This window comes from Melospiza melodia, chromosome 24, assembly GCF_035770615.1.
Source record: "Melospiza melodia melodia isolate bMelMel2 chromosome 24, bMelMel2.pri, whole genome shotgun sequence".
NCBI lineage: Eukaryota > Metazoa > Chordata > Aves > Passeriformes > Passerellidae > Melospiza > Melospiza melodia.
In genome coordinates this window covers 9511350-9538544 of record NC_086217.1, presented here as the reverse complement: position 1 = coordinate 9538544, position 27195 = coordinate 9511350, and the positions used below count along the sequence as shown (strand labels likewise).

Below are 27195 nucleotides of genomic sequence, written 5' to 3'. Positions count from 1 at the left end.
AGCACAGCCTTGCAGTGTTTTGGGGTGTCCCTGCAGCAGCCCTGGGAAGAGGAAGGTGTTCTGTTCTCCAGGTGGGAGGAACATTTCCCTCAGGCCCCTGGGGCTGCCTGTTCATGAGGCTGACAGCTGTTGCACTGCTTATGGCAGAATAATTACATGTACAAGAACAAGGTGGAATTTGGAATACTGCTTTTGGCATGCAGACACTTTCCCACTGGGAACATGACGGGGATCATCTATTAACCACCAGATACCAACCACTCACAGGGGCTGCCTCTCTAAGCCAGATCAGTGTGGAGTTAAAAAGAAGTGTATTACATTACCAGCTAGATGAACATTGTGTAATTTATGCACTTTTTAATGTTCACTTGTGTTTTTTGGCAGCACTTTAATTCAGAGCAAGCCCACACCTTTGGTTTTGGGAGGGTGCAGACTAATTTTCTGGTGCATTCTAATGTCAGCAGTGAGCAGACATGATCTGGGCTGCTGTCTGACAGAGGAAGAACTGAAGCTATTTAAGCAGAGTGAATTCTTTCAGTGTGTCAGCTTGTGGCTAAAATACTGTGAATCAAGCCCTGAACAGTATCCAGCCAGGGAATTCAGATGAAAGTGGCACAGAGGTGGGATACTCCAGTGATGTAAATCAAAGAAACTCTATTCTGCTTGAATCCAGCTCTTCCAATGTCATTTTTACCAGACTGCCAGTGGGGCAATATCATATTACCTTTCTATTGCAGCACCTGAGTCACAGACTAAGGCAGTGTTTGCCTAGATTAAGAGATTTCACTGACCCCTGCTTGAACTGAGGAGGAGAAAGAGCAGCTGAATTAGAGGGTTGCACTCCAGCCCTAATTTCCCTGATTTTGTAATTCTGAGAGCTGTGCTGTTCCCTGGTGGGAACACAGTAAACCAGTGGAAGATCTACATTTTTGTGCTCCCATGACCTTTATCTGGGACCACAGACATGGCTGGTACAGCCCTGAAATGCTGGAAGGTTCCTAAATATGGAGAGGCTTCTGTTAATCCAAACACCTTGGAACCAGGAGCAGGAGTCAACCTCATTTCCATTGCTCAATGGGCAGGCTTAAACCTCCCCTAAGAACTTGCAAAGTGCATTTCTCCTTTGTGACAGACAACTTTAGATTAAATGTCACTGTTTGTCTGGGTAGAAAACAACAGGAAGCATAGCACCCATTCCTATAGATTTCCATAGATACCCTGTATTTTCCTTCATTGCAACTATCAGCCTTGTTCTGATGAAGTAATAATGAATCCAAAAAAAACTTCTGTAAATTTTGCAGTTCTAATGCAAAATAGACTAAATGAATATTAATGTTACAGTAATGAGGGCAATAATACAAATCTGTTTTTAACTCAGCTATTTCTCAATGTATTTTTTTAGATCATAGAGATTTTTTTAAATCTTTGCACTCTGATCTATTCTTCCATACTGTCTGATAAAGTAGATATTGATTGTGAAAAGCAATACCTGGACATCAGGATACTAAAACTAATTCCACTGATCCGTGGAAGAAAGCAATATAAATGGCCTTGGGTTCCTGTCATTTGGATGTTATTAGAATTATTTCATTTAACATGTTGTGTTGTCTGGTATAATTCTACCTAATTATTGCAATATATCTTGATGCAAAGTTCCTACTGATTTTTCTTCCCATTTGGCATGACAGAAGATAGTAATAATACTAGAGAAAGATGGTATCTGCTCTGGAATCTGATTTTTCTATGTCTTAGAATTCATTTTAAGCTATTTTAAATGTGTTAAAGCATTCTTGTTCCAATCTGTTAAAGTTTGTGGTTGATTTGCACAAATATAAATACTGACAGAAGAACAATGGACAATAAATGTCTTTATTTAGGCAACCTTGTGTAGTAGTGCAGAACCATAAATCCACTGAGCTGTGATTTCAGTGCTCAGAGCAGCTGATTTTAATGTATCCCATGTAGTTGTTCCATGGCAACTCTATTCTTAGAAAAACAGAGCCAGTGTTGGATGAGCATGTGAGTACATCAAATATTGTCCCTGCTACCTTGTAGCTTTACAGCTTCATTAACACTGTCAGAAACTGGACCAGTGAGTCAGGCCAGTCACTATTTCCTCTTGCAGATCTTTTAAATGAAAAGTCAGCTTCTTAAAGAGAAATTTTATTTGGATTTTACTTTTGTTTTAAATTACAAAATGGAATTTTTAAAAATTAGAATGGAGATGGAAATGACATGGGAGGTGGCATCTGTAGAGTCCATGGAAATATTGCTTCCCTTTGTACCCTGGGCAGTGCTGGGCAGGGCAAGTGCAGGGGCTACAGCTCAACGGGCACAGAGCAGTGCAAAAGGGCACAGCAATCACACCCTTCTCCCAAAGCAAAATTTGCACTTTGGGAATTTGAATATAGATAGATAAAGTCTGTATTCTGAATATTTAAACCATAAGGGACATCTTACAGAGAGAATTCTTACATAAATGAAAGGGTAGAAGTGCAGGCAGGAGGGTGGGAGTTACTGCTTGTGTGTCAATAAATTGGGTGTGTGCTTTCCATGAGAACACTTCCTCAAGCTCTTTTTTATTTGGACAGGTATTTTCTTTCATCAGTCCGTTGACTGCTCAGTATTTGTGTCACAAAGGACTAATTTAGTGGAACTGTCATCTCCCTCTCACTGTTGCAGTGTGCACCACAGACACAGGTTTTGGTTTTTTCCTTTTCGTGGGGAATGCACCAACTGTGCCTTGCAATCAGCTGTGTTGGTTCCAGGCCACACCATATGGCTGCAGTGGCTGCAATCAGAGCCCAGCCATGTCACACATGGCAGAGCCACCCTGTCCCTGCCTGTCACCCTCTGCTGCTGGGAAATGCCTGCAAGGCAGTGGAGGTGCAGGCTGGGGACAGACACTGCTCAAGCAAATCACAAAAACATTCCATTTATTCCATTTTCCTATTTGTTGCACAAGCATCATTATGTTTGACTGATTTCTGATTTGTTTTGTTTTGTTTTTTAGGCACAGAATTAATTGCTGCTGATATTTGGGCAGTGATTTTTTGCCATCTGATGGTGTCTGGGGAAAGCAAAAAAAAAAAAAAGTACAGCTTGTCAAATAATTCAGAGGTTGTCAATAATGAAAATTCACAGTATGTAGAATTTCCTGTGCCTTGCTCTTTGTAGCATAATATTTTTCTCTGGAAAACTCAGTGTCTGGATCTTGATTATGAAACTAAAGTAAAATAAATTTTAGATATGGCAGCTAAAAAGAAAATCCATTTCTAGTTTGGTTGAGTTTAGGGTGGCTTTTTCTCTATTTTTGTCTCCTATCTTAGTAATGTGGAACTAGGTTGTAACAAACTTGAATATAGCACATGGAAATTAAATGTAAATTCACTATTTAAGGCAACTGCCATGAAACACTGATTTCAGCTGAAAAGGATTCAGCTGTGCCCTGGTTTAACCTGCACCACAGGATCTCACTCTGGAAACTGTCTAAAGGATTGCTGGGCATCACTCAAAATATGCAAAGTCAAAGCAAGGGACACTTGGAGGGTGGTTTTATTTGCACCTGGACTTTTCCTGTATGATGGTACTGTGTATCTCATAATTTGCAATGATTTTATGATGCTTTTACCCCTCTAAAAAGTCTGAAAAGATGAAGGCAAACAAGTGGAAAGGTTGGTCTGAAATTCCTCCTGAGGGAAGAGCTCTCTTTGTTGAAGTGCAGATCCTGTGTCCCAAGCACATATGGCTATCACAGAACATATGACAAGGCCCACACTGACAGAGTGTGAACAAGTGAGATGGTTGTGCCTCTACTTTTTCATTTTTCTAAATGAACTACTGAAGTTAGTCAGTAAATCTGGCACTTGAACTGGATGTGACTTAAAAAACTAATCCCAGTAAATATTATAGATAGTCTATTGAGGTCTTGGAAGCACAGCTACTTTGGCATAATTACATAAAAATCCAGTTCTCTGTCCAGAAAGCACAAATCTTAATGAGATATTTCATAAGAGATGGAATAATAGAGGAGTCATGACATGAGATCAAAAGGAGCAGGGAGCAAGGCTGCAGATAAATATATAACTGCCTCTCCCACTCTGTGGAACACAGGGATATTCCCAGCCAGTTCAGGGAGCCAAATTTTCTTTTCTCAAAGACAGATTCAATCTTTTTCCATAGAAAAATTGCTCCCAATTATGTGTGTCCACATAAATAGTTTTATCCCATGAACAGGTTTGAAGTTGGTCAATTCCTGTAATCTCTGCCCAAATAAATCTCAAAAGGAAATTAGGGAATTTGGAAGTAGCTGAGGTTGGAGCATGACTTACTGAAAAGTTACACACTGAATGAATTCCATGGGTCAAGTTCTGAGTTCTGAGGATTTTTCCTTCAGAAAAGTGAGAGCTCCAGTGCTCAAGGTGTGCAGCAACACTCTGAGGAGCAGCCAGTGATTCTGGCCACGGCAATCTGCAGAGATGAGAATTTCAAGGTGGAGAGTATATTTTGTGCATTTTTCTAATGGAAGAAAAGAATTATTCTTGCAGTCCTCACCACAATTACAGCCCTGCCATGAATTAGCTGTCTCTTTACAGCCTTCTGACCACAAACTCCTTCTGTTTAGGCTGGAAAAAAAAAAAAAACATTTTGTAGTAATGACAGAGCCAAACACCTTTCCAGCTGGTAATCCCTTGGATGGCTCCTTTGCTCTTGAAGATGGAAAACAAACATCACAAGAGAGAATCATGTATTATGAAACAAAGCCAAGCCAGAGGCACAGATGTGACTCTTGGAGTCCTGGTGGTGCAGATGAGTGTGGAGTTTGCCAGTGTGGATGGAATAAATGCATTCAGCAGAAATTGGCTTTATGCTGTTTATATCCAATCCAGGTCAGCTGTGGAGATTGGCCATAAAGTTATATTTTAGCTTAACTACATCTGAATAAAATTGAAGCCAGCAACTTAGCCTAAACATAGAAAAAAAATAAACAGATAGGAAAAAATGCTTGTAGAATATAGGATATTAAATTTCCCATCATATCCTAACATGATTTTCTGTTCTGACTGTGGCTACCAGGAGAAGGGAAGTTGCTAGCAAAGCATGGGCCAGGACATGTCCTTGCAGGGCAGGAGGGAAACACAGGAATGAAATTTAAGTTCACCAGTCCTTACCTTTCTGCAATATCCTGGATGAGCTGTTATTCTTGAGGTTCTGGAATCACCTGCCTGGGGGGATTTTGTGTACTTTTCTTTTGGTTTCTGGTTGGTTGATTGGTTGGGTTTGAAGTTGGTTGGTTGGTTGGTTGGTTGGTTGGTTGGTTGTCTTTTGTACTTTTTTAGTGGTTTAGAGTTTTTTTGGTTGATTTTTTCGTTCTTGGTTTGTTGGTTGTTTTGTTTGATTTTTTGGGGGTTCTTTTTGTTTGGTTGGGGTTTTTTGGTTTTTTTTTTTAATTTTCACCAGAAGAAACCATTGACAGTCATAAAGGCCCAGTTGAAACCTTCCTCCCACTTTCTGTCATTCTGTGGGTGATGTAGTCTAAACCATGCTGAGTTTTCATTCCTCCTAGGAAAGGGAAGTATATAAATGTTTGTTGTAAAAAAGCTGTCACGTTACTCCCCCCAAAATCAAACCAAAACCCACGGCAAAAAGGTCTCTTCAGTCTGAATGTTGCTCTTTGTTTTCCATTTGATTGTGTATATTAATCTCAATTAATTACTTGGCTTCCAAATGTAAAGCCTGTCCAGTTCTTTCCAATATAATATTTAATATTCTGTCTTCTACATCATCATCTTCTTAAGGATACAGATTGTTCTCACCATTCAGTTTCTGCACATTTGCAAATACAGTTGCACAGATTGGGAGCCTTATGCTTCTTTTTGTGGCCTTTAATCTTTTCCTTTAAAACTTTTCAGTTTCTTTAGTGTCTTTGATCCCAGCCACAATAAACCCATCGTCCCTACAGGATTTCAGGCAATCCAAGATTCTGTGGCCAAGAGAGGCAATAAGAGAATTAGAGCTAAGAAAGAAATCAGTCTTGTTCTCTAATGACTTCTTATTTTCAACTGCTGATAGAATGAGAAGATTAAATCTCTAGCTGCAAATCTTGTGAGGACAATCTGAGAAAAGGAGAAGCATAAATGATTAGACAACAAGTTCTGCTGGCAAAGGGAAGTAAGAATGTCATTCAGCAAACTTCTGGAATAAAGGAAATGGTCACAGACAGCCTCGGCAGCAAATAAGGCATCGTTGAAATGGTTGAAAAATTCCTCCTGGTTTTGACAGATTGGCAAAGGCATCTGTCATCCCCACTTCCATCACAGCATTTTAAAGAGAGAAAAGGAATTTAGAACTATTTTCATACGAGGTGAAATATGTGGATCAAGTCTGGGACAGAGCAGGGCACATTTCTTTGCATAAGACACTGGGTAATAATCTCCATTTACGCCATTGCAAATGGGCAGAGATTTGCATGTGCTTGAATTTATGGGGCTTGTTCCTAAACCATGCACAGATTCAAAGCCTCAGCTGATCTGCTAATGTCCACTTAAGTCCCATTTCCAGTATTTTAGAGAGATTATGGTGAAATGCATCTTACTCCAGAAATAGTTCAACTGATTTCATCAGGGGCTGCTCTGTATTTCTGAATTTGTTTAGGAAAAAAGCAAGCAAGGGAGCTTATAAAAGGTGACCTATATTATATATATAAACACAGAAGTGATTTACACCAATGTACCCAATTCAGAGAAGGAGCACAACAGGAGAAGGGCTTTCCTTCAAAGTTCCACATTGTTCAAATAATTAACATATTTCTTGCAAAACAACAATTGCAGAAGGATAATAATACAAATAAAACCAGGTTGGAGTTTCTCAGTTCTTCAGCAGTTTCAGATGTGTGAATATGTTACATCCAGCTCAGTGAGCATTCAGTGCTGCCTGTTTTATTCACTACCAAGATAAGTTAAAATTGTAGAGTCAAACTTCAGCTTTTCCTGTATTTGAAAGACAATTTCCTGAGCAATTTTCTTCCTACCAGCTGGTTCCTGTGTTCCCTGGAGTCCATTGCTCTTTTGAATGCTTTAAATGGGCAGCCCCTATGCTTTCAGAAATAATGAAGTAGCATTTCTGTTACTAAAGAGTTGCTGGCATTTTGTATTTTTAACTGTTCCTCTAGAATTTAATTAAATCAAGAGAGTATTCAGGGCATATATTAAAAAAAAAAAAAAAAAGAAAACAAAAATATTTTTGCTTCCTGGAAATATCAGCTATAGAACATTGTGCCCTGAAGGAAAAAGCACATTGTGAGCTTATTACTGCTCCTGACAGTGGATGCACAACTTCCCTGAATTTCATGGCATTAATTCATGGTAGCCTTTTAGCTCAGCGCTGTTTCCAAGTCTCAGAATCATGAGGAAAATGTATTGCAGACACAGTGTAAGTCACATGGGTCACTGAGATGCCTAAATAATTAAATTATGGATACAGGCACAGAAGGATACTGTGCTGCAGCTGCAAATGACCTGGATTTTCAAAATATCTCCATCATTCACCTTGCATGGAACAGGAGGCTTGTGTTCCAAACAAGGTCCTAAAGGATTGAAATGTGTGTGCATGGATGGGCTGGGGAAGCTTGCAGCTTCCACTGGGGAAGTTCGGCCACAATTTTCATTTTCAGTGTAACAACAGCTCTGACTGTTCCCAGCAAACACCTGCACGTTGCTGGAGTCCGTAGAGGGGAAAACCCCCTGAGACCAGAGAGTTGGGTTTTTTACAGTGACAGACTCTAGGACAAAGAATGGAGAATACAGTAAAAACAATCCAAATTGTTGACCTCGCTGTTTTTAAGCAAAGTCTCCATTCTAAAAAAATCCAAGGAAGAGCAGCAGTGGGAGCAGAAAGTGCTGAACACGATGTGAGCAGTAGGGTGGAGAATGTGTTCCTGCAAAAACTCGAATATTTTACACAAAGCTGTTCAGGCACAAGCCTAAAATACATTCTGTTGCACAAGTCATTGAAACTGCTTGTAACAGTTATTCCAGGTGGATTTTGTGAGGATGCTGTTCTGTAACAGCCTTGAATTTCTTTAACTCTTGCAGATTTTTGACAAAGAAGCAAAAGATCTGGAGCGAGAAGTCTGCTTTATTGATATTGCCAGCGACGAGATTCCCGAGCGCTATTACAAGGAATCAGAGGTAAGAGGCAACTGGGCTGTGAACATAGGAATCACAACCTTTTTATTTTTGTATAAAATCTTGCTGCTCAGTAATATCTCAAGAGCCTTTGGTCAGAGGGGAAGCAGCCAGCAGCCTCTCTGTCCAGATTGCCCAACACTTTCTTTTGCAGATGATTCTTTGAAATGCTTTCCTACCCTTATCAGAACACACCCTGAACCAGACCTTTGATATTCACCTGAATTAGTCCAAACCAGAAAAGGCCTTTCCTTTGCACTGTGAGGCTCAGTGAAGAGTTTGCAGATCTGAGCACTTTTAAACACCCCTGCTGTCCTTACTTGCATCCCACCCTGATCAGTGAGCCCTGCAAAGTGCCCAAGCCCAGCAAAGCACAGATGTGCTGCAGTGACAAGGGGCTGATGCACAATTACTTGAAGGGAACAATGTCACAAGACCAAGAGGGACCAGAGCACACTGCAGACTGCAGCAGATCTGCCAAAAATCATCAATGGCAGCAGGCAGAGTCACTCAGAAAACTCCCTGGGAAATTGCTCCCATGTATATTTGATGGAGCACATCTCTGAAGAGCGTGCTTCTTCTAGGTCAATGCAATTCACTGCTTGAAATCAGCAGCCACCATGCAAATGAAGATGAGGTCTCAATGTTTTAATCTCAGAGTTGATAAATGATGGTTCACAACAAGCAGCTAGAGAGGAATGATCAGATCTATGTTCACATTTAATTTTGGAGATATGATTTGCCTCTGGAGCCAAGTCTATATTCATAGCTGGCACTGAGTATGGCAGCTGTTTAACTATCTAAAACGAGACTACATAATCATTTTTAGGATAGAAAGTGAGGACTTGCCAAGGAATATATTTCTATACTATAGGAGACATGATTTTCTGACTAAAAATATCAAGTACTTTTTATCTTCCATTTATATAGATCCTATTTTGAATGCTGTGTACGGGTCATAAAGCAAAACTGTGCCTACAGTAGAATGAAAAGTAATTTTATTACTTTCTTTAGATAATGAAACCTATCTGTTTAGTACCAAAAATTATATAACACCTCATGAAACAGCTTATTGGTCCCATCATCTTATCTGAGCTCCACGGCTTCTGGTTCCATTTAGGAATGAGCTGCTAATGGAACAGGTCAATAATATGACTGTACTTTAAAGAAATCCTGTGAGATTTTTCATCTCATTCTCTGCACTTCAGAAAGTGTAAACACAAAGGTGACAACCAGTTTTGCAACTTTCCTGCTCGTTTTTAATAGCCAACCATTAAAGCATAATTTCCCTGTGATTAATCTCCTGATACAGAAAAACAGGCTCATTTTAAAAGAGAAAAGCATTTCAGAGTCTTTGTGTTGCTATTTCAAAGTCAAATTTAAAAACCAGATTCCAAGCGAAATGGAATTTTATATGGGTTTAAACAACAAAAATAGCCCAGCATCTGTTGTTTTTTTCTGTACTGATGGATGATTTTTCTGTTGACTACCAAATTCTGTTTCAGAATTCATACAGAGCAGCAAGAACACCTTTAGTATTTAACTGTGTACATGCTGTAACTGATAGTGAATTAGTAATAACTGAAAACAGTGGATCTTCCAAAGTTTACAACCTTGGGAGTTTTTATGTTACCATATGACGAACATGAAGCCAAATTCCCATTTCTGATGAGGCCTCCTTCATAATTTAGAGACTATAAAAAGATTTTTTATGTTTTTAAATGTAATGTCCGTCTGCTTTCAATCAGAACAGTAATTCTATGCAAATGAGAAAGGGTTTGTGTTTCCCAAATAGCAGCTTCAGATAAACCCAGCTTGTGTAAGCTTTTGAAAGGTATTTTAGTTGCACTAATAACAACAATTTGGCTGCTTTTAAATCATGTAATCTGAACTGATACAAAGTTTAAAGATTAAAAGTGAAGTGCAATCCTCAGGATTTAACAATTAGATCCCACAGGATAAATGTCCTGGCTCCCATCCAGAAAGACCAATGAGAACAACGTTAACTTCAGGCATGCCAGTAATCTCTTCATTTCAGTGGCTCTTCCACAGGCTTAAAATACAGTAAGTTCTTTTTCAGGGTCAGCATGTTTGGCAGCTTCTAGAAATGAGCTTTAGTTTTCTTTACACCCTAACGAAAGCTCATTCCTCTTCAATTAAAAATATACTTGAGATTTAACAGCAAATATCATTATTTAGCTGTAATACTGCATCCTAGAGAGTGGCTTAAATAATTTAAAGCCTTCATACACTATTTTCTCTGCTTGCCCTGTGCTGGGACTTATGAGCCTGATAGAAGGTAGGAGGACAAAGCCACTGTGTCCTCCCACCTATGATCTAAAAAGTAGTTTTTCAGTTGTCCTGACATGAATCTTAAAAAGAGATTTCATTTTCATTTCCATAATAGTGATTCACACATAAAAAGACAAAATATATAAATAATCCTTGTATGTATAATATTCCATTTGAGTTGAACAGCTCATTCTCACCGGTGCTGGGAGAGGAAATGTGTTCCACAAAAATGTCCTGGCTGAAGGGAAAATGATTGAATTCAACTTTGTGCATATTTGCTTTTCTCTCCTTCTAAATATTAACTAAAATTGAAAAGTGAAGAATCCAGTTAGCTGGAGGCTTCTGGAGAGCTGCTGCTTCATTGCAGGACACTTCAAGGGAGCCTCTCCCAGGAACACTGGGGGATCTCTGGAGCAGAATCCTCCAAGTGATTGGGATGCCCTTAAGGATGAGGGGCTGGCAGAGGGCACAGGGGACTGAAATCTCCAGGTCAGTGGTGAATCAGGAGGCAGATTTGGGAGCTATTACACACCCACAGAGTGCAGCTCTGTCGTGGGGCTGAGCTGATTTCTGCCTTTGTGGAAGGCTGGAGGAGGTGAAACTGCAGCAATTCAGGTATCCTAAAGCAGGTGACCTCCCCTTACCTTCATGAGCATCTACAAACTCCATTGTGAAGCAGCCACATCTCAAATACAGAGCTTTCTTACACGTGTGGGTCCAATCCTTCAAGTTTTAAGTTTAAATGTGAGGTTCCAAATGGAGAAAGGTTAATTCTAGACCCCAGCTAAGAAATTTACCTGTTTGTCTGTGAGGAGCCCTGTGTTTTCCAAACCTGCATGTACATACTGCATCAGGGACAGAATTTTGTTTTTCTGTACAGAGAATGTACCAGGCAGGTAAGAGTAGTTGTACATTTTGTGAAGTCATTTCCTTGTGACTTTAGCATCAATGAATATGTATCAGCAGCTATATAGACAGATATATTTGTCTGAAATATAGAAAAGAACAAAGCTGAGCTGTGCTGAGGAGTGAGGGCCCCCAGTGAATCATTCATGAAATGAAACATTTACCGTGGCTGTGAGCTACTGAGCAAAATGTTCAGTGAGAACATATTCAAGTTCTCAGAATTAACAATGTTTCATTTCCTGTTTATAACAAAGCAATGGAGAGCTGGACAAATGGAATAAACTTTCCAGGCTGCTTCTAAACAGATTCCATGCAGCTGCTGCAGTTTTCTTCTTCCATTGCTGGCTTTTCTCCTTCAGCACAGCTGCTCTGGGACAGGTCCACCTTAGGGCTGTCCAAGTGCTTTCAGAGTAGCAAAGCCTCTGTCACATCACTAAATGATGGCAGCTGAAACAATCCAGTAAGTGTGGGCACCATGTCAGCTCAGGAGTTCAGGGAAGGATATGAAAAGTATGAATATTTCCTTTTCCTTACTCACTTGGTGTGTGAGTTCACATAAAGGCTGGCTGGATTATCATATTTTAACAACTCAGAACTGTCCCAATATTTACAGTTCTTAAGTATTTAGCTGGATCTTCCAGAAAATACCATTTAATGGAAATTTTTTTAGAAGTCCTTAAAAAATGACTCTACATAAATGTCTGTGGTAGCATCTCTACATCAATAAATCTTTCCTGAGCACTGCCTAAAAAAGCTGAAATCTAAAACCTAGCAACTACAGCTGATGCTGAAATGCCAGATGACAGGTATTAAACCCATGATTGGTTCTGAAATTCAAGATAAAACAAAATGGTCTTCAGCATAAAGAGGGAAAAAATGATTGCACTTCAAAAGCACCATGATACTGCCATAGGAGTCTGAAAAATTTAATCTGAAAAAATTCATCCAGGCATTAAAGAGAAGGAAGGATCTGAGAGGGCAGGATGCATGGCACAAGCAGGGTGCACTCTCACCTCTGGCAGCTCCCAGTCAGGCCTGGTACCATGGCAGAGCTGAGGGCAAGGGTGCCAGGCAGACTTGCAGGTTTTCTGTAAACAACAAATGCATTTCATTATTTAACTCTGAGTACAAAGGAACAGGTCAGAATTAATTGTAAAAAGGCATTGCAAGGACCCAGGGCTGGGTTTGCTTCCTGGAAAGGACCGTTCCACTCCACGTCTGATGCACGTGACATCCGTGAGGGAAGTTAAATAAATAAATGCTAAATGATAAATAATAGACTCCATCAATAAACACATTGACTTGAGCTCTAAGTAATAAAACCTGGGAGAGTGCTAGGTTTGAATCCATATCCCACATCCAGAGGCTTTTATTTCATTGTAATTTTACATTTCATTCTCAACTAAGCCCAGCTCACGGGTTGTGATGTTTCTGCTCTGTTGGCAGAAGTGCTATTTTTAAATCACTCTGCACCTGGCAATAATGTATTGCAAATACAGAGTAGGTTTTGCTCCTCTAGCAAAAGGATTTGCCAGATGGGCTTTCCTAATAAATTGTGTCTGATAAAAGGACAAGAAGGTTATTTAAACAAAAAGATTTTAGCTATGCCATTACATTTAAAACAGATTGAGGATTTTGCCAGTAGATAAATCAAGGGGAAAATAGTGAATAGACTCAGTATTCTTTGCATGATGCCTTCTCTGGGAAGAAAGGCATGGGTGTCTAAAAGCAAAAATAAGGAACACACAAAATTAATTATCTAAATAATAACATAAAAGTGGGGTCAGAGCAAAGTTCAGCTTGCACAGCTTCTAGGTACAGGAGAAAAGCTTCAAGTACGTGTGCCACGAGTGTTGCTGAGAGAGGCAGTGCTGGGTACCAATATAATTTCTGTTTGCTTTTAATGGAAAATTATCAGCCCTGCCTCATTTTTTTGTTATAGAAGGACCTTGTGTGCCTAATTGCAGAAACAATTCCAGGTTGTGAGTCTAAATTTAGCAATTTGAACCCACGAGTCAGGAACATAAAATCATTCTTGTCCAAGTTCTCATTAATTTCAGTAGGCTTTGGATCAGGCATTGAAGAGCGAATTATGAGCAGTCCTGGTTCCACCAAAGTCCTCTGGCATGGCCTGCTGCCCATGGCTGTGGTCAATAGCACAGGCCTAGGAAAGGTGTAAAAATATAGAGTGAAATGTAGAGAATCTTCCCCTAAAGGCTTCCTTGTATGATCCACAGCACAAACAGAGACAGAATTTGTGTGTTTCTAAAACAGCCATGATGTTGTTAAACATGTAAATTTGTAGCAGCTGGGTTAAAGCTCTGGGATATTAGTTTTCCTTACAAGAGCTCACCTCTGTCAAACATTTGTGCCCTTTGAGCTGATGGCCCAGCCATGGAATTCTCAAGTTGACTTTGCCCAATGTCTCAGTGTGCCTTGCAGCCTCTGAGTCTCAGCTCCCTGAGCAAGCACTCAGGAAAGTCTTTAACACCTTGATCTTTCACACAGCAGCCTGGGAATCTGTTCCTCTGAGCTCTGGCTTCCATTCATCAGGCTGCAGTTTTATAGTAGCAATATGTTAATGTTTCCAGAGAGGCAGGAATTTCCCTCAGAGCTCTTTGATGGGAGCTGCTGAACTGGCTCTTCCCATGGAGCTCTGCAGCCAACTTGTGACTAATCCTCATGTCCTTCAAGAAAAAGGGACAGAGTTAAGGCATGCAGAGGTGCCATCTCTGGGTGCTGTTAAGGGAATTTGCACCTGGGGGTGATGGCACGGATCAGTTGCATTGCAGTTGGTGGGTGATTTGTGGGCCACCAAGTTCAGAGTGATCCCCACTGTGTGTCCCCTTGTCTGCTGGGTTAAACTCACCAAACCAAACCAGACCCAACCCATAAAACTTGGGAATCAGCAGTTATTCATTATTTCATTTTTAGTTAGAATTTCCTGATATTTGATACCAACTCAAATTGATTACATTAAATCCCTTTGGACTGCACTGAAGTTTCTCCATTATAGCTCTGGTTATCTCTGAAGGATTGTGAAGTACAACATTCAGGATTATTAAAGAGTGTATCTGAAATGCTGAATCAAGGCAATGGCTCCATCACACCAGCACTGTGTGTGTGTGTAAGAAATAGCAGACCCTGACTTATAGGAAACTATTTTCCTTTTTAGAGATCCTTATTTCACAGTGGAATATTTTGCAACCATATTTGAAATTGTATTTTCTGTAATTTCTTTTTTTAAGGAACCTCCAACTAGAATGTTGTGTCTTTTTGAATATTATGTTTTCTTTCCTTTTTGCTTTTTATTGGTGTTATTATTATATTGATTGCTTCAGGCAATGATCAATTATTAAACAGCTCTTTCAAACAGCAAATGTGTAGATCCATCTGTGGTTGAGCTCTGTTGGGTGACAAGATTGGCAGCAGCCTGTGACCATGGGCTGTGCTGTACAGGGGGTGTTGCTCTGATAAATGATGATGCTGAACTGTTTTATGGTGATTTAACATTGAAACCTTATTATAGTGTGAGCTCAAAGTCTCCCCTTTGCAAAGGCTGTGTCAGCAATAAAAGCAGTGACTTTCACAGGGAAGAAGGACTCTCACCTCATTAGAGAGAAGCTTTAGTGGCAGAGCTTCAGTTTAGGATAAAACCAGAAGTCAAGAGATAACTAAACAGCAGGAACATGAATGCTGGTGATACATAAACTCACACTGAATGAAGCAAAATGTAGATCAGAGTAGTTATCAGTTTTTTGTGGTTTTCTCCTGATTGTCATCCATTTATTGCATAATTTAAACACTGTTTAAGTACATGATTAACTGCTTTTACAACAAAGGATCTTCCCAGACCTCAGCACTGGGGAAAGAACACAGCTGAGCACTGCTGGTTACTCTTCAGGACAGATTTTAGAAGCTCCACTATGAATTTTCTGAAATGACATAATTTTCAAGTTCTGACAACCAGTGCTTAACCATAAATTATTTCTATTTACAAGATATAATTAGCAGGATTGGACATAAAGGGAAATAAAATTATACCAATATGGAAAATAACACTTTCATAGATAAAACTGTATCTTGTACAGATGAATGTAAACTTTAAAAAGATGAACCAATGCCTTTAATGGTTTTATGAAATTATGTTGTAATTTCAATGTTGGAGTTCCTTTGATTTCCCAGTTCCTGAAAGAGAAACAGAGTTGGGATTACTCATGTCTGCTCATGACTTAGTTGTAACCAGAGATGGACAAACTGCAGGAGTTCCCCACTTACCTTGGGATGAAAAGTGCACTTCAAACTGAAGGTGGAATTGTCAGGGTCAGTGTGGAAGTGTCAAAGCCCCAACTGGACACAATTTCAGGAGACAGGCACAGGTGGAAAAGTACAAGCAGTTCACACCAAGGGGCAGTGGAAAAACAGCCTCTGAAGAAGCCACTATTTTTATTTTTTTCCCAAGACCATAAATAACCCTTGGAGTGCACTGCACTGTAATGACTTGCAGTAACAGATTTTCCTACAGCAGAGAACAGCAGTCCTGGCTGATATGATTGTCAATGCTGCCATTGATTCACTGCCAGGCTTGGATTTTAGGATAGCCTAGTACATTTTAAAAGTCAATTTCCTATAACTTTTCTATAATGTTTATTAGCATGTTTTGTGTCTTCTCACAACTTTTACTTTAGCAAATTGACAAACACAACTTCCCCTCCTGCATTTCCCTGTATGTTTTCTTTGTTCTGCAGGATCCCAAATACTTCAAGTCACAGAAAACTGGGAGAGGCCAATTGAAAGAAGGCTGGAGAGAGACCCATCAGCCAATTATGTGTTCCTACAAACTTGTGACTGTGAAATTCGAAGTCTGGGGACTTCAAACCAGAGTAGAGCAATTTGTACACAAGGTCAGTGAAACAGGAGCTGTTTCTTATCCTCCACATGAGCAGAACTCGAGCATTCACAGGAATGTGGCAATGGCTTTGGAGAAGCCTGGGAGCTCAGCCCAGGCTCAGACCTCTCACAAGGTCTCAAAGAGCTGGAGCAGAGCCCAGGACATCACTCTGGGTACAAAAGTGACAAAGCCCAGAGCTGCTCAGGCCTAAGGTTGAGAAAAATTACCAATAACATTTTCAGTGCTGTGACCAATTTATGAGCTGAGGTATCTCTGGGTGCACAGGGGTCCCACACACACAGCACTGAGGTGAAGAATGCCTTAGAAACAGACTGTCTAGTGGGAAATCAGTCTACTAAAAATTCAATTCATGAATAGCACAACTACAAGGTGATAACATTTTTCATAGTATTGACCTGCTACATGTTTGAAAAAACTGAGAGGGGAAAAAAAGAGATCCGGAATGTCTAATTGGCCAGAGATTATTGGTGTTGTCACTATACTGCAAGAGTTCTATTGTCATTACATTGCAAGGGTTCCCTATTGCTGGAGCTTTGTACCTCCTTGATGTTTCTCATAGGCAGCTCCTCTGGGCACTGACTCTTCCTTCTTCTCACAGCAGCCAACTGACTCCAGTTCCCTTTCAGCAACCAAGCCACTCTTTTATAACACTCTTCTTCTTATTGGCTATAGCTGTGGCCTGTTAAAGTCAAGCCTGCTCCTGATCTTTAATAATTAACTCAGTTGCAATTCTTTAGGGGGTTAGATTACTTTCTATACTATCTTTATTTACTTATATTCTACCCCCCTACATATTGGTATTTCTACACATTCCCAAATGGATTCCTTGCTAGTCAAAGCCAGGATTCAGTGCTGGCAACAGATCCAGTTCCAGTGGGAAGCTGGAATAGGAGCTCTTCAGGGCCAGAATGACATTTTAGACACAGAACTGCCAGAGGGTTTCTCACTTCAATCCTGTTGAAAGACACAGAAGAGATGTTTTGTTGCTGCTGGGGCCTTTAACCCTTTCCTTGTTTGCAGGTGGTCAGAGACATCCTGCTGATCGGTCACCGGCAGGCGTTTGCCTGGGTGGATGAGTGGTATGGTGAGTGTCCTCCCGAGCCAATTAACCTGCAAATTAACCCTTCCAGGGGGCTGGGACAAGCCTGGGACAATTAACAGCAGGTTCTCATCTGCTTTCATGGATCATCAGGTCCTAGTGTGAGTTGTTCATGGAGGAGGTGGAACCATGTTAAAGATCATCTCCTTCCACCCCCTTCCATGGGCAGGGATTATTCCACTATCCCAGGCTGCTCCAAGCCCCATCCAGGCTGGCCTTGGACCTTTCCAGGGATGCTGGATTTGGGCAGCAGTCAGGGATGCCTTTCCATCCCAGCATGTCAGTGGACCTGCCCCAGTGCCTCACCTGCCCTGCAGGCAGGAGTTTTCTGTATGGAGAACCTTGTGCAGGTTTGAATAAAGCTCCTTCTTAAGGCTGCCTTAACTTGCAGCCATTTCCATCCTGCAGATTCCTAAGGCTTCTGACCCAACACATTTCCAGCTTTTTAGGAAAGTCTGAAACTATTGATATGGATTGCAACAAAGAAAAGATGGAGCTTTTCTGAAAAAAGATGTAGATAAGCATAAATCCTATGGGGTCTGATTCAGCAGCAGCTGCCTGCAAAAAGTGCTGGAATCCATGAGGCAGCTGTGGGAATGTGGGCACTTCCATCAGGACAGAGCAACCTGAATATCAAACCAGTAATCACAGTGTCTAAAGAGAGCTCACTGGTTTGTACCTTTTACATGCATTTTCTGTAAGACATATCCATCACCACAGCTGCTCTTAAAACAGGCTATGAGACAGGCCATGGAAATGCCATAGGAATTTGACAATATATTTAGAATGTTTATTTAGGCTCTCCTCAAGCTTCAGGAAACACCAATTTGGGCATTTCATGGGTGAGGGACAGCTCTCACCAGAGCTCAGTGCATTGTGCATTGCTCAGGGAGTCACTGCTGCAAACCCATCTCAGAGGTGTTACAGCCCTGCACTGGAATTCAGCCTCCAACCCAGTGGGCTCATTGTTTGGAAATAGAGAAAAAATTGCTTTGAAATCACAGTGTTCTTATAAATTTAATACTTCATGAAAATCTTGTGCTGTAATGGTCATAAAAATCCTGAAACTGCTAAAAATATCTTTTTCTATTGGGATAGCTGTAAACTAGTGAGAGAATTTTATATCCAATGAGAGAGTTCTTCAGAGCAAATTTTTTTTAATTTTAGATTTGTTTCTTTTTTTACCTGAAATAGAACAATTCATTCTTTTCCCTGCAGCAAGTCAGGAAAACTGGTAACTTTAAATAAAACAGCCTGATTTAATGTAAAAATTGAGCCCATAAATTTGCTCCCAGTCTACCCAAAATATCTATCCAGTGAGAGATGGAGAATGTTACTGAGGAGCAAAGTGTCAGCTGCACTTTAGCAGAGTTACTGATAACAATGACAAATGAACAGCCATGAAGTCAAACATACCAAACAGGTTTAGCTCAAAAACATTTCACTATAGATTTTCCCCTCCTAAGTCTAAAATCTCCCTGCCAAAAATACTCTTTCTACAGATGAAATACTGTGTTCACAATTATCTTGTGGATTTTTCCTTGTCAGAGTGAGCCTTTTTACTAACTAATATAGTGTATTTTTAAATGCTTAATTATCAGTGTAAGTACAAAACCTAAAAAATCTGGGCTTAATAAAACAGATATAATAATCTAGCATCCAAAATATAATTTTAAGTGTCTATTAACACCTTTTGAAATGAAAGTTTGAGAAAGACCTGGAGATGATGGTAGTCAGATAAACTGAATCAAATAATCAGTGTAATAAACAATGTGTTATGTTAATGACTGGTTGCTGTTACTGACCTTGAAAGTATGAATGTGTTTTGTCATTTAATTTACTGAACTCTATTTAGTTTTATTATTAAGAAATTCTATTTTCTCAGTGTTACTTACTAATACAGAGCATGTTCTGTGCTTGGCAAAGTGCATCCCAGCATGTTACTGACACAGCTTCTCAGCTTGTTTCTCATTCCAGACAACAGTAAAGACTGATAGAGTATCAGTTAGGGGTATTCAATGTTTCCTTCTCAACTTCCTTGATCAAAATTTCAGACTGCATTTGTTTTTACTGATGAATTATGACATCAAGCTGAAGTTGTATCTTGCCTTAAAAGCTGCCTCATAAAATGCAGCAGGAGCCTCAGAGCACAGAGCAGGGAGTGGTGTGATCCAAGAACTCCCAAATCCCAGTGGCACATCATAACCTTCAGGAATATGGGAGCCTCAAGAGCAGATCACAGTGCATGACCAAAGGGGCACCCATTTCAAGCAGACTGTGCCAATAAAATGCTCTTTAAGTGTTTGGAGTCAAAAGTTGATGGTTGTTTTTACGAGGCTCTGAAGCTACCAAAGCATCGTAAAGAGCAGCCCAAACCCTGCCACTGCTCCTGCTCTGACTCCTCACTCCCCAGGGCATTTATGGAAAGCCTGGGAATACTCAGAAGAGTCACAGGCAATTATTGAGTTCTTTATGTTTTCCTGGAGCTGTGGTTGGTGACAAATGCTGTTCAAGGTGTTACCATTGCCTGGTGTTCCACAGCACCTGGCAGGCTGTGCTGGGCAGTGCTCAGTGACCCTGCTGCTGGGATCAGCCTCACTTGAGGGATATTTCTAATTTTCATCATTCATTCAATTGCTTGAGGCTACACAACCATTAACATCTTCACTATTAATTCACTTAGCAGTTTAAGTGTTAGTTTCTGGAATCTAAAGTGGTGTGGGCTCTAACACTGTGATTTTTTGCTGGTTATGAGATGTACAATGCAAAGTTAACTAAAACTCTTTTTGCAAGTGCTGGAAAGGTAAGTAAATATTTATAATATTTCTGTATCTGTCCTTTATTCCAAAGGATCTTCTAAAATCTCTTTAGAAGATCTTGGCCTTTGCCAAGGCCTGCACTTCAGTACTACCTGCCTACCTTACATTACACAGATACTCCTGAACAACTTCCACTCCTTCCTGTTCTCTGACTCCCTTTGACTTAACCTTGCACCTTCCTTGGCTGACACAACTACCTTTATGAGGCAATTTTCATAAAGCTAGTTGCTCCTTGCTTTTTAAAAAATCCTTTGTTGGCTTCTGCTGAAAGACTTTGTGTTCCTAGAACCTTCTCCTTAGGGAAAAAAAAAAAAAAAAGTTTGCACTGAATCAATGGAAAATGCCAACAATTTTGAACTTTTTACAGATATGACTATGGATGATGTTCGAGAATACGAGAAAAATATGCATGAAAAAACCAACATTAAAGTTTGCAACCAACATTCATCTACTGTGGATGAAATAGAGAGCCATGCCAAAGCAAGAGTATGTCAATTTTTGAAACATATTGCCCATCCTCAGCCAATGCATCTGCACAGACCAGAAAAGAGCAACCAATTGCTGATCAGCCAGTGGAATTTTGGGGAGGTTTTGCTTCAATAAGAACAGAATCTTTCTCCATGAAGTGCAATGATTTTGCCTTTGGTTTGCACTGTGACCCTGCCAGTTATGTAAGGGAGGGTGGGGTTGGGCTCATATACAGCTCCCTGGCTTCCAGGAAACACAATGCTCAAATTTCACTTGGATACATAAAGAGGAGGTTAAAGAGGATTTTTACTTTCTATTCTTTCAAGAGTTAAAAAATGCAGGAGTTCATAGTGGTCTAGTCAAAAAGCCAAGAACATGGGGAGTGGAAAACTTCTATGGGATTCACAAAATTCTTTCTTTCACCAGGAAAAAAATCTAATGAGTTATTCATTCTTTTCAAGGTAACTTTAATGTTACTGTCATTGATTAGCTACCAACAAGGTGGGAAGTATTTTCAGAAGTATGCAGCAGTGGTTTGTGGAAAAGGGCAGCTTTCTGTGTATGTTCTCTGGTCCGGAGATTTCATAAAGTACTTATTTACCTAATCCACAAGTAGAGGCCTAAATTTAGAGGTTGATACTCTCTGCAAATAGAGAAGATGCAGCAGCCCTTGCCCCTGCAATGTCATTATTCCTTTATTTCTTCTAATGGTGCTGTGGAACTCAGTGCTGGGTTTAGCCATGAAATCAGTGTGGGGCAAGGCTTGAAGGGCTCTAAGTCTTTCTTTGGCTCTTGCTCAGTGCCAGCTGGCCCCAGCCTGAGGAGATGTTGTCTGCACAGTCCCTGGGCAGGTAATTCTTGTGCTCGTGACACAGCAGCTTCACTGACATCAAGGTTACTCCTTAGCAGAGAATCAGTTCAGATTTTGGCTCTACACTTCAGGATCTGGTTCTGAATGAAGTCTGCCACCTGTAGTTTCCATGTGGAAAAATTGTCATTGAGGTCAGAACAGAAGTTGTTATTAATGAAAAAAAGAAAGTGAACCTGAATCTTCCTAGCTCAGTGTAAGGACTGTTTTACTTGAGTATATATCAAGCAGAAGGAAATTAAAGCAAATATAAGCTAAAAAGTAAAAGTCAATTGAAGTGTTTAATGTCTGAATTGAAAATGAAGAGTCCTGGAGGCCCCATTCAGTAAGATTTCCCTTCAAAGGACAGTGCACTGACAAACCTTCCTGTCCCCTTCATTTGTCCAAGACAGCTTTTGGTTCACAGCATACAGAATTCCTCAATCAAAATCCCTGTGATTTCAGCAGGATTTGGGACACTTCGAGTGCAGAAATTCTCACCCACTGTTACAGGGTGTGAAACGAAATGTAAACCAGCAAAACAGGTTCAAACCTCTCTCCAACATGAGTAGGTACAGTTCCCCTGGGACCATCTGTTTATTGCCAGCACTTCTGTCAGATCTGCAACAGGCAGATTCTCACTGCTAATGGTGCCAGTGTGGGCTGGAGAGGTCCCTGCAGTGTGGTGCAGGGGGAGCCAGCACCGTGCACACTTTTATTTCATGTAATATTTGGAACACAACAGAAAGCTGCTTCGACAGCCAAGGTTGCACATGTCTGCAGCTGGGTAGGGGCAAAAAGCATCAGTGCCCTGGAAGAACAGGATTTTATCACAAATTTGGTAATCCCCACTGCCAGCCCTGTGCTTCAGACACTCGAATATGTGAGACTTCTTAATTGATTAAAAGACTCCTGTTTTATTTCTACATTTTTGATCTTTCGTGGCTCAAAGAATCTATAAATGGTCTAATGAAATACTTCAAATTTATGAATTTAACTTGACATTCAGCAAAAATCTTAACATTGCCTTCAGTTGGCTCGGTGGGCGTCTTGCAGGCACTGCAGACATGGAGCAGCAGGTTCCAGAAGATCTTTGCTGATTTTCTGCTCAGCTTCCCGGGTGGTAGCAGATGTCACTGCCGTGGTTTATCGCAGGTTCCGCACGGCTCCGCGCTGGGATCGCGCTGCCCTCTTGCGGGGCTGGGCAGCACCGGGACAGCTCCGGGACAGCTCCGGCAGCTCCGCGCCCTGCCCGCCTCTCCTTCCCCAGGGCTTTAATCCTCATCTCCTCTGCCTGGTTCCGCGGGAATTGAGCATTTGAATCTTGCGGCTTTGTCAAGGGAGAGAGAATTCTTCAGGCTTTATTGGCGGAAAAGCAAAACAGGCTTGGTCCTTGCATGAAGCTGCAGCTCAAGTCAATGGAAGGAGAGAGAATTTTTCATCCCTTGATAATTACAGCAGATGAACAAACCATGACAACCCTTTGCCCACTTGGCCTTATAATCGAAATGAAAAATTTAAAACCCTTTTCAAGTTTGAAAGTTTGAAGTTCTGAAAAATGCTACCTGCTGACTGTATCCAAATGTACTCTTTAGTTGCCTGTGGAATAGCTGGGTTTTGCCAGCAATTCCAGAGGCAGCAATCTTTATTCAGCTCAGACCCAGGTAGAGGAACCATTAGGACGTGATTAATGTACTTAAAACTTTGTTTCCTTTACACTGTGCTCATTGTGCTCCAGTCAGTGCCTTACAATGGGGAGGCATTCATGCGGAGAAGCATTTAATGAGATGCGTGATAAGCAATCGTTCCCTGCTTTAGGATTTGGATGGAAGTAGTTTAACTGAGTTAATGAAATGATTATTTGAAATTATTCTAACATGCCTTTGTGTTTCATTCCTTCTCGTTGAAGACATGACAATGGATGAAGTCCGAGAGTTTGAACGAGCCACTCAGGAAGCTACCAACAAGAAGATTGGGATTTTCCCACCGGCAATATCTATCTCTAGCATTTCCATGCCTTCCTCAACCCGCAGTGCTCCATCTAGTGCTCCATCAACCCCTCTCTCCACAGATGCTCCTGATTTCCTAACAGTTCCCAAAGATCGGCCTCGGAAAAAGTCTGCTCCAGAAACTCTCACTCTTCCAGATCCATCGAAAAAAACCTTTTAAATTAGCCCTGCATGTTTCCTCCTGATAAGCCATGTCTGCCACAGCAAGAGTGACATAACTCCATTGCTCCAAAGGTCGTGCTGGTTTGTTGGTTGGTTTTTTTGTTTGTTTCAGATAAATTTTCCGGTGTGGAAAGATGACTCCTTTCCTCAGACTCGATCCTTAAAACCTTCTGAAAAGTGCATGCAAGAGAAAGTAGTTTATATATTCCTAAAGTAGTGTTTCAAGCCATATGGTGCATCTTACTGCCACCAATGGAACAGTCTGAGGGGATGCTATAAACGAAACCCAATCTTTCTGTAGCAGTACTCTGCCTGCAAACCCTCATCTAGGTCACAGCATTTATAATTAGGAGTAGGTATTAAGTAAATCTGCCAAGGACTTCTGAGGCAAATTAGTGCCAACTAGAAGGCAGGGTTAACTAAAAAAACCCTCCCATTTTCTTCTTTTATAACCAATTTTAAAATCTTTCCCACTCTCAGGCTTCTCCTGTGTGTTCATAAACCTTTGACCTGTAACTCATTGTACTTGAACACCAACAGATCCACATTTTGCTTAATATGACTCAGGATTTGGGGCCTAAAACACAAACCACAAATCTTTTCAAACCTAAAATATCACTGTATCAAAGCCCCAGTTGTAATTAATTATATTGACTTTGAGGCCATTGAACTATTTCTACCTTGCACAGAATTTGTAACAGGAACCACCTATTTCTTGTAGATAATGTATTTTACTATCCCTGTCCTTTTGTGAGCTCAGAGTGTTGGTGTTCATCAGTGGTGTTCTGTGACATTGGAAAAAGCAGCTGAATTGTGCCAGTTGAGAAACAAAAGCAATGAATTCTGTCTTTTCCTCGCTGGAAGAAGAGCAGTAGTCAGGCTGGGAGACCTTGAATGCAAAGGGAAGAAAACAGGAGATTCTTTTTCTTTCCTGCCTTGAATCTCTGCTAAACAGAACAATCTGACAGAGCTGGGTGCAGGCACTGCCTCACTGGGGAAAGGGACAAAATCAGTCACTTCAAAAAGCAAACCAGTGGTGGGTGATGCTGAGGAACCAGAAGTGATCTTCCTGGTGTGTGTGTGTGTATGAAATCACTCCTCAATCTCAGGAATTCAATTGTTGACAAGGATGTTTCCCAGAGGGAGGTGTAGATGGTGGAAGAAGGAGAAAAATAAATGGCAGGAGTGGCTCTTCCTTCCTTCTCTTCAAAGCATGAACTGGGTGAGACCCTTTCCTCCTGCCCCCTCTGTGGGACACTCTGCTGTCCCCCACAGCAGCTGCTGCTCCATGGCTGCTGCAGCTCCTTCCCTTGGTGACATCAGGGAGCCCCTGTCCAGTTCCAGGGAATGACAGCTCCTACCTGAACCATCCCAGTGGGTGACACTTTGTGCCACCACTGACGGTTCATGGATGGAGGAAAAAAGAGACTTCTCAGAGCTGAGCTGTGCCTGAATATTGAACACTCAGTTTGGGGGTGCCCAAACCTGGGGCACAGTGGCTGAAATGCTCTGAGCTCCTCTCTGGCTGCAGCTGCAGCACAGGCTTTGTGAAATGAGTGGTATTTGGGAAGAGGTTTTAGGAGCAGCAGCAATTCCACTGCCAACCTGCACTGAAACAAATGTTCATTTGTCTGATAGTGAAATCCTGCAGCCAGCAATGTCCAGGAGCTCTCTGCAGGTTTGCTGTGGTCCTGCATTCTCCCTTGTCCTCTCCATGCTTGGCTTTGCTTTTCTCTCCAGAGCTGGGAATTCTGACTCATTGCTGACCTGATGGGTGATGCTGCTTTGTTTAAAAAGAAGCTGCTGTAATACTGCAAACAAAACTTTCCTACATTGGTTTATTATTTCAGCTTAACCAGGGTGCACATTATGGAATCATAGGATCATGTGTAATTTTTTATTGTAATTATTGATTTAGTGTCAAGATTGGAACGTTGCCAGCAAAGGGAAATCTTTAAAAACATAAAACATTGTTTGGTTCTATTCTCATTGCCTGACTTTGGCCCATACAGAAATAGTTCAGGTCTGCTCCACCTGAAAGTCTGTTTCAATGGATTTTTAATTTGTCCAAGACAAATTTGCTCAGCTCTATTCAGTGTCCTGGTGATCATGTGACTGTTTCTATTCACATTTGGGAATCTGGGTTTGACACAGATTGTTAGACCACAGCAGTTCCATCTTTACTCATTTTAACTGATTGATTTCCAATGCATTGATCAGGATATTAAGTAGGTTTGGGGACAAGTCATTTGTGAAAATCACTGAACAGGACAGATTTGGATATCTGGCTGGTGGAGATGTGAGAGAGAGACAGATCCTGGAGTGTCAGAGTGACAGAGTGACAGAAGCCTCCCTGCTGTGCCCAGCTTCAGTGTCCCCACCCTGGATCCAGCACTGGCAGGGTCAGGAGCAGCCACTCTGCCTCTGCTGCTGCCCAATCAAGGCCAATTAAAAGCTCTGTAATGTGTCCCTGATTTGGATAAGAGTGCCCCAGGTTTTCACTGATCATGCTGAGTTCTGCCTTGCTGTCCCCAGCACTCATCACCCAGCTGGTCAATGACAGGATCTTGAAATGCCTTTTTCTGTTTGGTCGGCTGCTATTTAGGGTAAGAGAGCTTTTTCTAGAATATTCCCAGCAGGCACACATGAAATGAAATGGGAAGGAAGGTCTGAGTATTTCAGTGTAACACCTTGAGGGGAAGGGATTGTTTTCAGTGCTGATTTTTCCCTTTCTGTTGTGTTTTCAGACATGTTTATTAGGATTAAAATAGAGAGTTTTGCAGGTGTTCCTGACTTTGTTTGCAAAGATAAACGCTGTCATTATTTACTGGGTGCAGCCTTAGAGCTTGGTGAGCACAGCCTGTGTTCCTCTCCTCTGCCACAGTGACAAGAATCCCGTGATGCAGCCCTGCTAGGACTTGGCAAGGAATTTTTTATCAAGGAGAATGCAGTTCAGAGCAAAAACTGTGATGAGTTTGTTAAGGTTTCTGTGAAAACCTCCAGGCTTTGCTTGTACTTTTGTGTATTTTGGATAGAACAATCATTACAAAACAACTGGCAATTCAGTGCAGCTTCAGAAGGGTCCATCTCCTAAAAAATCAAGAAGGGAGGGACCCACAAAAGTTGTTCCTGAAACCTGTACTTAATGGGATTTCTTATGAATGTAATGGTTAATTTTGTAAAGGACTGGATAAATACTATGGAAAGAAACTCTTTGACCTTGTTCTTTGGCTTTTTTGATTATTCTGGAAGGTGATTTTGTGACATCTAGTAGCCAATTTGCATTAATTGCTGCTGTAGAGACTTTGAAACTGAAATATTTGTTCCTTGAATTTCAGTTTGTAACAAGACCGCTAGACTTTGCTAAAACTGCTTTGAAGCTTGCTGCACTATAACTTCAAAACAATGTGTTATCCTTTGAAATAAGCCAAATGTATATGCTTTTTATGAATTAGTGAGTGCAGTAAGAGAGAATTCAAAATCTTGTCAATAGGA

The 27195-nt window shown here is 40.9% G+C and overlaps 1 protein-coding gene across 1 annotated transcript in view; it reads left to right on the top strand.

Moving 5' to 3' along the window:
• PITPNC1 (phosphatidylinositol transfer protein cytoplasmic 1) overlaps positions 1 to 23579 on the top strand; it is a 74520-nt gene extending 50941 nt beyond the window's left edge. The window contains exons 6-10 of the mRNA XM_063175935.1: positions 8094 to 8189; positions 16133 to 16288; positions 17317 to 17380; positions 20582 to 20700; positions 23439 to 23579. Of these exons, the coding sequence (XP_063032005.1) occupies positions 8094 to 8189; positions 16133 to 16288; positions 17317 to 17380; positions 20582 to 20700; positions 23439 to 23444 (441 nt within the window). The 3' untranslated portion in view covers positions 23445 to 23579. The remainder of the gene's footprint in view (positions 1 to 8093; positions 8190 to 16132; positions 16289 to 17316; positions 17381 to 20581; positions 20701 to 23438) is intronic.
• The last annotated feature ends 3616 nt before the right edge of the window (positions 23580 to 27195 follow it).